At 45.6% G+C, this 10,000-nt stretch overlaps 2 protein-coding genes across 6 annotated transcripts in view; one reads left to right on the top strand and one right to left on the bottom strand.

The window, feature by feature from the left end:
* nfe2l1b (nfe2 like bZIP transcription factor 1b) overlaps positions 1 to 5,992 on the top strand; it is a 6,696-nt gene extending 704 nt beyond the window's left edge. The window contains exons 2-6 of one of the 2 annotated variants that reach the window (XM_079292899.1): positions 400 to 1,211; positions 2,088 to 2,309; positions 3,458 to 3,547; positions 3,697 to 3,789; positions 3,906 to 5,992. In XM_079292899.1, coding sequence (XP_079149025.1) covers positions 654 to 1,211; positions 2,088 to 2,309; positions 3,458 to 3,547; positions 3,697 to 3,789; positions 3,906 to 5,282 — 2,340 coding nt within the window. In that variant the 5' untranslated portion in view covers positions 400 to 653 and the 3' untranslated portion in view covers positions 5,283 to 5,992. Of the gene's footprint in view, positions 1 to 399; positions 1,212 to 2,087; positions 2,310 to 3,457; positions 3,548 to 3,633; positions 3,790 to 3,905 lie in introns of both variants that reach the window. The other variant, XM_079292898.1, reaches the window with a different exon arrangement.
* Positions 5,993 to 7,621: 1,629 nt separating this feature from the next.
* The window catches only part of cbx1b (chromobox homolog 1b (HP1 beta homolog Drosophila)), an 8,249-nt gene continuing 5,870 nt past the window's right edge, over positions 7,622 to 10,000 (bottom strand). For 3 of the 4 annotated variants that reach the window (XM_079293180.1, XM_079293179.1, XM_079293178.1), the window contains 5 exons: positions 9,394 to 9,474; positions 9,025 to 9,166; positions 8,778 to 8,931; positions 8,224 to 8,318; positions 7,622 to 8,145 (listed from right to left, as the gene is read on the bottom strand). In XM_079293180.1, coding sequence (XP_079149306.1) covers positions 8,016 to 8,145; positions 8,224 to 8,318; positions 8,778 to 8,931; positions 9,025 to 9,166; positions 9,394 to 9,448 — 576 coding nt within the window. In that variant the 5' untranslated portion in view covers positions 9,449 to 9,474 and the 3' untranslated portion in view covers positions 7,622 to 8,015. Of the gene's footprint in view, positions 8,146 to 8,223; positions 8,319 to 8,777; positions 8,932 to 9,024; positions 9,167 to 9,393 lie in introns of all 4 variants that reach the window. The other variant, XM_079293177.1, reaches the window with a different exon arrangement.

Genomic DNA, 10,000 nt, shown 5'->3' with positions numbered 1-10,000 from the left:
GTGCAGCTGTGCGAGAGAGGGAGGGTTAAACACCACAGAAGAAGACGCTGTCGAGCCTTCCATTCACCTTCAGCTGCACCCACACGAAGAAGTAGTTTGTCCTGTGAAGGGTGGGGTGATGTGAAAGCTCTGTGTTCATCTCTGGTCTGCTGATTTTTATTTATTTTCCAATGCATTGTGCCGACATGACTTCTCTACACTTTTTGGGAGGATGGAGTGGTTGCAGTGGGCTAGCAAGTCCTGATTTATTTTGTTTATTCGTGTGTCATTAACATGGGTTTAATGCAAATGTAGTAAAGGTAAGACTTGTGTGTCTGCTCTGAATGTAGTGGGATTGTATTGGTGAACTATTGGTGTTTAAAGTGGAGCAATAACATGTCATTTCTCACTTTTTGTCAGGAATGGGAAGATGACAACTGAATGAAGAAGAAAGCTTTGAGCACAAACTGGACTCTGTCAGAGTGGAAACCCCATCTTGGATCCTACATGCCTTTTAAACACACTGCATCCTGTTGAAGACCCTCTCCCTCTTCTTTAACCACTTTTTTTTACGCTCGTGTAACTGTCTCAGTCTTCTAGTACGAGTACAGAAGCTAGTTGGCCCCGTTTTTGTTTTTATTTTTTACTTTCACCTTTTGTTCCTTTGTAAAGAAATGCTTTACCTGAAAAAATACTTCACAGAGGGCCTGATTCAGTTCACCATCCTTCTGAGTCTCATTGGGGTGCGGGTGGATGTTGACACCTATCTAAGCAATCAGCTGCCCCCACTGAGAGAGATCATCCTGGGCCCTAGCTCAGCCTACACCCAGACACAGTTTCACAACCTGCGCAACACCCTGGACGGCAATGGCATCCATCCAAAGAGCGTGGACCTGGACCAATTCTTTACCGCTCGGCGACTGCTGAACCAGGTGCGCCAACTAGATCGCCTCTCTGTGCCCTGTACGGAGCTCAACACCTGGCTGGTGCATCGTGACTCTGAGACTGTGGTGTCCACCAGCAGCCAGTCCAGCCCCAGCATCACCCTGGACAATGGGAGCGGCCTAGAGGACGTCACCAACTCTGACGCCACCCCGGCCATGAGGGGAGAAAGCGGAGCACCTGAATCCACGTACAACCTGAACGCAGCGGACAACAGCCTGGGAGCTGTGGCCCCCGAGGGAAACCAGGAGCAGGGCAGCAGGGACGGCAATGACGACCTCACCAAAGAGGTACCGCAGCTTGTTTCTTCCTTCACTATGGGCAGCACCTGTCAGAAGGAGGGCACATACAACTCCTTCTGACAGGTGCTTGTTGTCACCACATTCACCTGCTGTCTCACAAACTAACTGGCAAACAGGATTTAGATCATGTATTTGATGTTCAAAGGAATTAGTGTGAGCTTGGTTGTACCTTTCGATTTAGTGGTAAACTAATCTTCCAACTTAATCCATCAATCCTAACTACTAAAAACAATCAAACATATACTCAGAGTTTAAATGGTCCACAGCTCTGGTCTACAATCAGTGTCGGATATTATTAACAAAACCAGTCGAGTTATATTCATGAGAGCTGTGATTCTTGTCATGAGTGCAACTTTTAAATCCACAGCAATGGTCGTATAACTTCATTTACTCTCTTAAAATGGCACAAAATTCTGTTGTTTACATTTACGTGTTACATTTTAGCCACATTTCTGTGTGTGATTTCTTGTTGTTACTGTTTGGTTCTTTGAGAAAACTTGCACATAATGTGTCACACAATGAGTTCACACAAAGACATTGTAGATTTCTATGTGATCACATGATGACCACCATGTCAAAGAGTTTGTCATGGCTGCATCATCTGACTACATTTCTGTTACGTGATCTCCCAAAATTGCCCTCACTTATGAAATGATGAGCCAAACTGCTTGTATAAAAGATAAACAGTAGAAGTACAAGTTTATTATCATAAATCAGTAAATCATAAGTGGCCCACATATGTTCCTTTATACCTCGCTACAGTATTAGTTCAATACATTGAATGCCTACACCATACCTGGTTATTAAAGTAACTTTTCTCTACACAGGGCCATTTTTCAATGGTTGCTATGTATTCTTTTGCAGGACATTGACTTGATAGACATCCTGTGGAGACAGGACATTGACCTCGGAGCAGGAAGAGAAGTGTTCAACTACAGCAACCGTCAGAAGGAGAGCGAGGAGGAGAAGCCCAACCCGCACGAGAACAAAGACGGGAATGAGGAGCAAGAGAGCTGGAGAAATGGAGTGAACTTGCAAGATGCTCAGCCGGTGGACGGGGAGACCGGAGAGAGTATTCCAGAGCAGGTTAGTAGACTAAATGGATCTCTGTATGCTAGAGTTTCATCCAGAGGGGAGGTGGTACATTTAGCTGTCCTAATGGTGCATTAACAGAAAAAAGAAACGTGGGAGCTGCACAGAGGTGATAAAGGGTAATTCTGTCAGCAGAATAAGAGTTCGTATTCGTCTCCACTTTGTCTTCTTCACTGTTCGCCTTGTGTGTTGATAAACGATGTTCATCTTTGAAATTGTTCAGTTTGAAATTAGGCGTTTCATCTCATTGTTGTGTCTCAATGAGTTAAGTCTGACAGTGGAGGCAGAGATCAAGCAAACCTAGCTGCTGCTATTAGGAAGTAAATCACATTTATTATGAAGTAAATCACATTTATTATGAAGTAAATCACATTTATTATGAAGTAAATCACATTTACTTCTGGGCTTAACACCCAAGAGAATTTTCCTTTGGTTCAGTCTTCACTCACAATCGTTAGCACTCATGACGTATAAATGTAATCTTCATAAACCTCCGATGAACACTCGTGCAGCTCATTCAGTGCTGACGCTTTTATGAATACAGAAAACAACAAAATGTTCTGTTTTGTTGTTGTTTATTAGTCAGAATTGCTCTCATTTGACCAAAGTAGCTGATAAAGTATACAATCTGAAGAGGTACTGCCTTCAAGCTCTATTAAAACGTATCGAACAGGTGCTAGATCGTAAGCATGAATCCAAAAGGGAAGCTAAGGAAATGTCGGACACGGCGCTGAACAAACTCGCAAATTAAGCGATCAAAACGTGGATAGTTCCAAAAAGAGAGTGAATATCTGGGGTTGGCTGGCGAGTACCGTAACCCTCGTTGAGCTGGGGCCGACTTTGAACGCTGTGTTTATAAACCACAACCGACCTAAAATAAGAAATACTTTTTACTGTATTGACGTCACACAATGAGTAATAAGCAGACGTGTGTTTGGACCTCTGGAGATGGAATGCTTCTTACCGCAAAAGCTAACAAAATTAAGTACTAACACAGCTTCAGAACCTGCAGCTAGCCGGAAGAAGCGAGCGGCAAAGGATTCACTAAACGTTTGCTCACACATTGTACCGAATCATTCACCATCGTGGTCGACCGTATTGGGCCAACTAGTCACAACAGTGTCTCTTGTGTTGTCGTTCAGCTCCCAGGTCTTGGCTCGCAGACTTCGCTGTCTCTACAAGAATGCTTGAGGCTTTTGGAGGCCACTTTCCCTTTTGGAGAAGAATCTGAGGTAAAAAAACAAACAAAAACCTGTTGTTACACAAGCATTGCAAGTATTGTCTTTTATTACAAGGTTTTTGTGATGTTTTTAAACAGTTTCCAGCCCCGGTTGTCGCCCCAGAAATCGTTTCTAATGAAGAAGTTCCTTCCACGTCTCAGGGTCTTCCTCTGGCACCACAGCTGCCCCCCGCGGCGCCTCAGTTAGACCTGGAGCAGCAGTGGCAAGACATCATGGCCATCATGGAGCTACAAGTACGTCTACTTTCTAACTGCATCATTGCAACCATAAAAAGTATATTTCGTCATACAAACATATGTTTATTAATTTGAGAGAAGTGTGTATATTTAAGAAACCGTTCTGTTCAAAGGCAATGGAAGTGAACAACTCTTCGCCACACAGCAACTCCAGCAGTGACAGTGGAACGAGTGGGACGACGGAGTCGAGTGCCGCGGGAAACTTTGGACTCTCTACTGCCTCGACACCCGTGAACCAGGACGTCAGCCTCCACCAGGCCTCCCTCCCCAGCTGCAGCCTGGACTTCCCCCAGGTGTTCAATCCCCAGTTGGACTCTACTAGCGTCACCCCGATAACCACCATGCTCAGACCTTCCTCCAGCAACTCCAGCAACATCAACTCCACGTTCGGAGCCACTAACCTGACGGCCATCTTTCTCCCGCCACACATTAACAGCTCCAGTACCAACATCACGTCCACGCCCATCCTGCCAGATCCATTCAGCAACCTGCTGGAGGAGTCCATGCTCGACGAGATCAGCCTGCTGGACCTCGCCATGGAGGAGGGCTTCAGCCAGGCCCAGGCGTCGCAGCTGGAGGACGAGCTCGACTCTGACTCCGGTCTTTCCCTGGACTCCAGCCACAGCCCGGCCTCCCCGAGCAGCTCCGAGACGTCCTGCTCCTCGGCGGCGTCTTCGTCCTCGACGTCGGCCACCTTCTCCGAGGAGGGAGCTGTGGGGTACAGCACCGACTCGGAGGTCGCTACCGTGGGGACGGAGGAAGGTGCTGTCGGTGGTTACCAGCCTGGGTTCAGTAAGCTCTGCCGTATGAGCTACCAGGACCCCTCCCAGTTCCACGGCCTCCCTCAGCTCGGCGGCATCGGCCACAATCACACGTACAACCTGCCACTTTCCTCCGCGTTCGCCGAGCATCCAGAGCTCCCCCTTTCCGCTGGCAAGAAGAGCGTCCGCGACAAACACTCAAAGCTTCAGCCTGCTCAGGATTTGCTCGACAAGCACGCGAGTCGCGACGAACGGCGAGCCCGCTCCATGAAGATCCCCTTCTCCAACGAGAAGATCATCAACCTGCCCGTGGAGGAGTTCAACGAGCTCCTGGCCAAGCACCACCTGAGCGAAGGCCAGCTGGCCCTCGTCCGCGACATCCGCAGGCGCGGCAAGAACAAGATGGCGGCCCAGAACTGCCGCAAACGCAAGCTGGACACCATCATCAACCTGGAGCAGGGCGTCCACGACCTGAGGCGCAACAAGGCCCGCCTGCTGAAGGAGAAGATGGAGTTCATCCGCTCCATCCGGCAGATGAAGCAGAAGATGCAGAGTCTGTACCAGGAGGTGTTCACTCAGCTCCGGGACGAGGAGGGCCGGCCCTACCCCCCCAGCGAGTACTCGCTCCAGTACAGCGCCGACGGCAGCGTGCTCATCATGCCCCGCGGCGTGACCACCGCCGAGCAGAACCGGAAGCCCGAGAAAAAACAAAAAGACAAAAAGAAGTGAGGGGGGCGGGGCGGGGGGCAAACTGCTGTTTATTCTATCACTTTGCTAAATCAATAAGAAAGATTTCTGCACATGCGAGAGAGATGTCCTTTTTTCCTTTAAGAAGATTCTGGTGAGTAGAGTTGTTGACTACTCTTCCTGCGTTAGTTTCTCCCCTTTCATTCTCGTCCTACATTTTCTTCCCCCTGGAAACAACTTTGAAGCAGAAGTAGCACCTCGTTTGAGTACTGATATTTCATTATTTAGACGGGGCGGGGGAAACAATAAGCGAGGAGACGAGGGACGTGAAGGGACATAAAAATGAGCAATTAAGAGAAGAAGAAAAAACTGAGCCGCTCTTCATCCTTTTGCACCGAAGCCGCTGAGGACGGAGAAGGTTTGTCGGGTGAAACGAGGGGACTGGTCTGGAGAAAAAGAACACTGTCTATGCACCGGAGGTTTTAAAGGACGGACCACATCCCACCCTGGAGACTTTCACTGATGTTTGTCACGTTTAAGTTGCATCTACGGTTGTGAGAGTTCAGTTTACCAAAGGCTAAGAGGAAGTCCATTATTTTAGGGTGCCATTAACACCTTTACTAACCAAAGGTCGTACGGTGCACTTGATCATCTCTGACATGCTCAAAACACTGGACTCCAATTCTGTCGGTTTGTGTGTCGCAAATTCCAGTTTTGTGGAGTGGGTCTGAGCTCAGAGTGGCCCTGAAGAGAGCGCCGGGTGGGCGGGGGAGGATTGAGACCAGAGGGAGTCAGGCTGGAGAGTTCCCGGGCTGGCCGCTGCTAAAAAAAAAAAGAGGCCTGGAGGTGAAGTCCTGCACGAGGAGCAGATGGATGTCTTAGGGAGGAGGCACACTGCATTGCAAAATGTATCAACTTCCTTATAAATTATACATAGCACTGTAATATGTCTTTTAAAAGGCTTGGCTATATGCATTTTGCCGTGTCTGTCGCTGTTCCTTCGCTGCAGGTTTAAATACGGGAGCTGTGTTAAGGAAGGCTCTTATTAACTGTTCATAATCTGTAGTATAAGCAAGGTTATAGGTCACATCAGCTTTATGTAAAACTACACTCTGTTTTTATTTAAATTATCACGCTGAGCCTGTAATAAAGAGGAAGCTGCTGTGACGGGTCAGAGGTTCAGGCTGTCACAGTTATGCATCATTTGGCGTTTTTCTTTTCCTCTTGGGACGCCTCGTGTTCGGCACTAACTTCAAACGGGCTCAGTCGTCTCTGGTGGAGCCAAATCCCGTTTATTTAACTTATTTGCCAACATTCCCCGACTGAAAGCCACTTGAGGTCATTTTTTTTAAACTGCTGTGAAGCCCGAGGTATTGGCTTAAACATTACGAGTCCTATGTTTGTTTTCTTTGTGTTGTTAACAAAGTGAGCCAAGTTGTTACATAAGATTTTTAAAAAAGAAGTTGTTTGAGTGTGTGAAATGACGGTGCGTGTTGTGGCCACTTTGATTTGAAATGCCTTTATTTCATCGTCTCACTTTAAGTGTTGTGAGAAGCGGAGGAAGAAGTGCTTTTACTCGTCTATCTGAATGGAGTTGTGTCAGTACGTGTACCATCGCCCTCTTCTTTAAACAGAGAAATAAAATAGGCGAGTTAGGCTCGAACGTTTATAAGAGCAGAACAGATGATGTCCAAACAATAGTTGTTGAAAGGAGAAATGTCCTCATTAAATGTGATATTCAGGCATGAAACTCTGGTTAACATTGACTTCAACAATCTAGTACTGCTACTACTTAGTGCACTTTTCTTTGTCTGTCTTGTTCTGTAAATATTTTCATGTTTTGTGTTTGTCATGATTTATGTCTCCATGACAGTCTCACCCTCTGCTTTCAGTTTGGATGTAGTTCCTTCTTGTTTTCAGATATTTGCCGGCAATCAATAATTGTTTTTATTGATTAATAAAGTGTTTTTATTTTCACCCGGGACTCTACTGTGTTCTAGTTGTCATGAATGGAGTTAGTCAGACCGTACGACTGGGGCTCCAGGGTTTAAGTCGCGGAAATTATTCCGATGATTCGTAAACAGGAACGAGATGACAAAGCTTCAACGAAGAGTCAATTTACAGAAAAGGAATCGCCAAGTACTTTGGTCATCAATAGTTTACAAACCTTTGTTGTCAGGTTTAAATGTGAAAATTTGCTTCTTGAGTAAAGTGAATATTTTGTGAATGTTGGTGGAACAAAACAAGAGATTTGATGACAGCTTGTGTGATGTCGTTAGTTGCAGCCCTGCTGGATAATAATCTGACGATATTTAAAGTGAAAACAGGAAAGTAACAAAACAAGTTGTTTATTCTCCAAAACCAATGAGCAAGATGTGACAATGAAGAAGTCTACAAAGAATACCAATCAGTTAATCAGGGGTTGTAACCGTACACCAAACAGCTCAGATGGACACAGTTTTGAGCTCAAAAGCACCAAAAATAATGTTTCAAAAAAGGCACGAATGAAATAGAAACATCACCTCACTGATACGATGTCACAGCAGCACGACGGATCTCTGGACCAAACCAAACTGATACTGAAGAGGCCGTGAAAATAAAAATGACGCCTGCGTTTTACATTCCAGTTGAAGCATATATACAATTAGATTACATCCAGAATCAAATGAGTGATACCACACCAACACCAACGAGTCCAAAGGTGTCTTGCTCGTCTCTGCCGACCCTCCAAAACCCCTCTGGAAAAGTACAATGAAGTTCAAAACTAGCTTCTCGTTAGTTTTTCTCGTCTTCCGTGGGATACGAGTGCCAAGTGAGTCTCTCCTCATAGAACGAGATGACCACCTGAGGACACTTCCCGTTGGCCTCCTTCGCCGGCACCAGGTCAGCTTCATCAGAGTTTTTCCTGAGAAAACAAACACCCAAAAAACATTTACAGACAAAATATTCGATGACACATCAAGCTGTTATGTTGCATACGAACCATTTCATGAGGAACACGAGTTCTCCGGTGGAATCTGTGGCGCCGATGATCCTCTCTGGATCGAGTCCTCGGGCAAAGCCCCGGAGCTTCTCTGTCTGAGGATCAAACAACAAAACACAACTTCAATCGAGTAGAAAATAACGTTTCAGCACGTCCAAAACCTCAAAGACGTTCAGTTTACTGTCACGTAACACAGAAAAGCATCGTTTCCTCACGTTTTGGAAGCTACCAGCAGATGTTTGACCATTACTGAAATCATTATTCAATCAAAAGTCAAAGCTGCAGATTAGTTCTCCGTCGATCTACTTCATCCTCTTCAGCTCCACATTTTGGAACAATATTTTAAAGTTGAATATTGTTGTCTTGTGTTGACAATTGTGGACCCAAAGCAGACTCTCTAGAGAAAGTCCTCATGAGCCGCCTTGTGGACTTGATTGGGGATCTGAACACCACCAGAGACTCTCAGAGTCTGCAAGAGCTGTTCCCAGATATGTCATGAAGAATAAGTCTGTCTTTGGATACTACGTGACAAAAGCAAAGAGTCTGTGACTTACATCGTCTTTTTTCTTCTTCGTTTTGCTCTCGTCTCCTTCTGCGTCTCCGGCCGTCTTCCTCTTCCCGTCGTGAGCAGATGTCTGGGACTGCAGGAACTCTGCGATCAGATCCGGACAGTCCAGGTTGTCGTCTGGCTCCCACGTGTTGTTTTCTCTGCAGACACAAGTACATAGAAATACAGTATTTCATGAATAACTTGTACCGGTGATATGCCGTGTGAATCAGATAAAAGACAGCGACACTCACCCGGAGAAGCCTTTCCACTTGAGGAGATACTCTACTCTCCCCTTCACCACCCGCCGATTCAGCACCCTTTCCACCACGTATTCTTCCTCCTCCTCCTCTTCCTTCTTGTCCTTCTCGACCACAGTCATTTTGCTCTCAGGCTCTGGAAGGGTCAGAATACAGCAGAGAGTTACTGATCCTGAAGACAAGCCGCCCTTTATAACGGCCGCCGAGCCTTGAAAGCTCAAACTGTTGATATTCAGAGTTTAAGATGTTTACACTTAGTCAACACACACGACTTTGTTCATTCCTTGACTCTTGACACACACCTGTACAGCACAATGTGATACAGAGACATGTATATGTTGGAAGATAGTGACGTGTTAAAACCTTCTGTAACAGCGGGAACATCGTCAGGGGGCTCTGTGGTCAGGCTCATACTCATCAGGTAGACCTGGGAACCTGCAGGGTCTTGGTCAACGTCAAGAGCGTTGCATGATGGGAGAAAGACGGGAATCATGATGGTAGAGAGGAGAAAACAACAATGGAGAATGTGGATTTATAGAGAAGATACAAGGCTGACAGTGTGAGGCAAGAGGAGACTACCACCAAAAACCCAGTACCTCTACTATAAAAGTTACCCATGTACAAATACCTTACATGGTGTAAACTCATTGGATCTCCTAACAGTGGTGGACGAAGTATTCAGATTCTTTACTTGAGTAAAAGTACTAACACAACATGGTACAAACTAAAAATACTCAGTTACAAGTAGAAGTCCAGCATTGAAAATGTAACTGAAGTTAATGCATGCAAGTATAATCAGGAAAATATACATTAAATACCAAAAGTAAAAGTATAAAAACATTGAATCAAAATGATCCAGAGCCCATCACATTGTGTTTTGTGTACAAACAAATTAATCCTCTGAGATGTAATGGAGTAAAAAATAAATAAAGGCAGCATGAAAATAAAAGACAAAGTGCTAAAGTACACG

Source organism: Melanostigma gelatinosum (genome assembly GCF_949748355.1).
Source record: "Melanostigma gelatinosum genome assembly, chromosome: 21".
NCBI classification, from domain to species: Eukaryota; Metazoa; Chordata; class Actinopteri; order Perciformes; family Zoarcidae; genus Melanostigma; species Melanostigma gelatinosum.
This window is presented reverse-complemented; position numbering and strand designations above follow the sequence as displayed.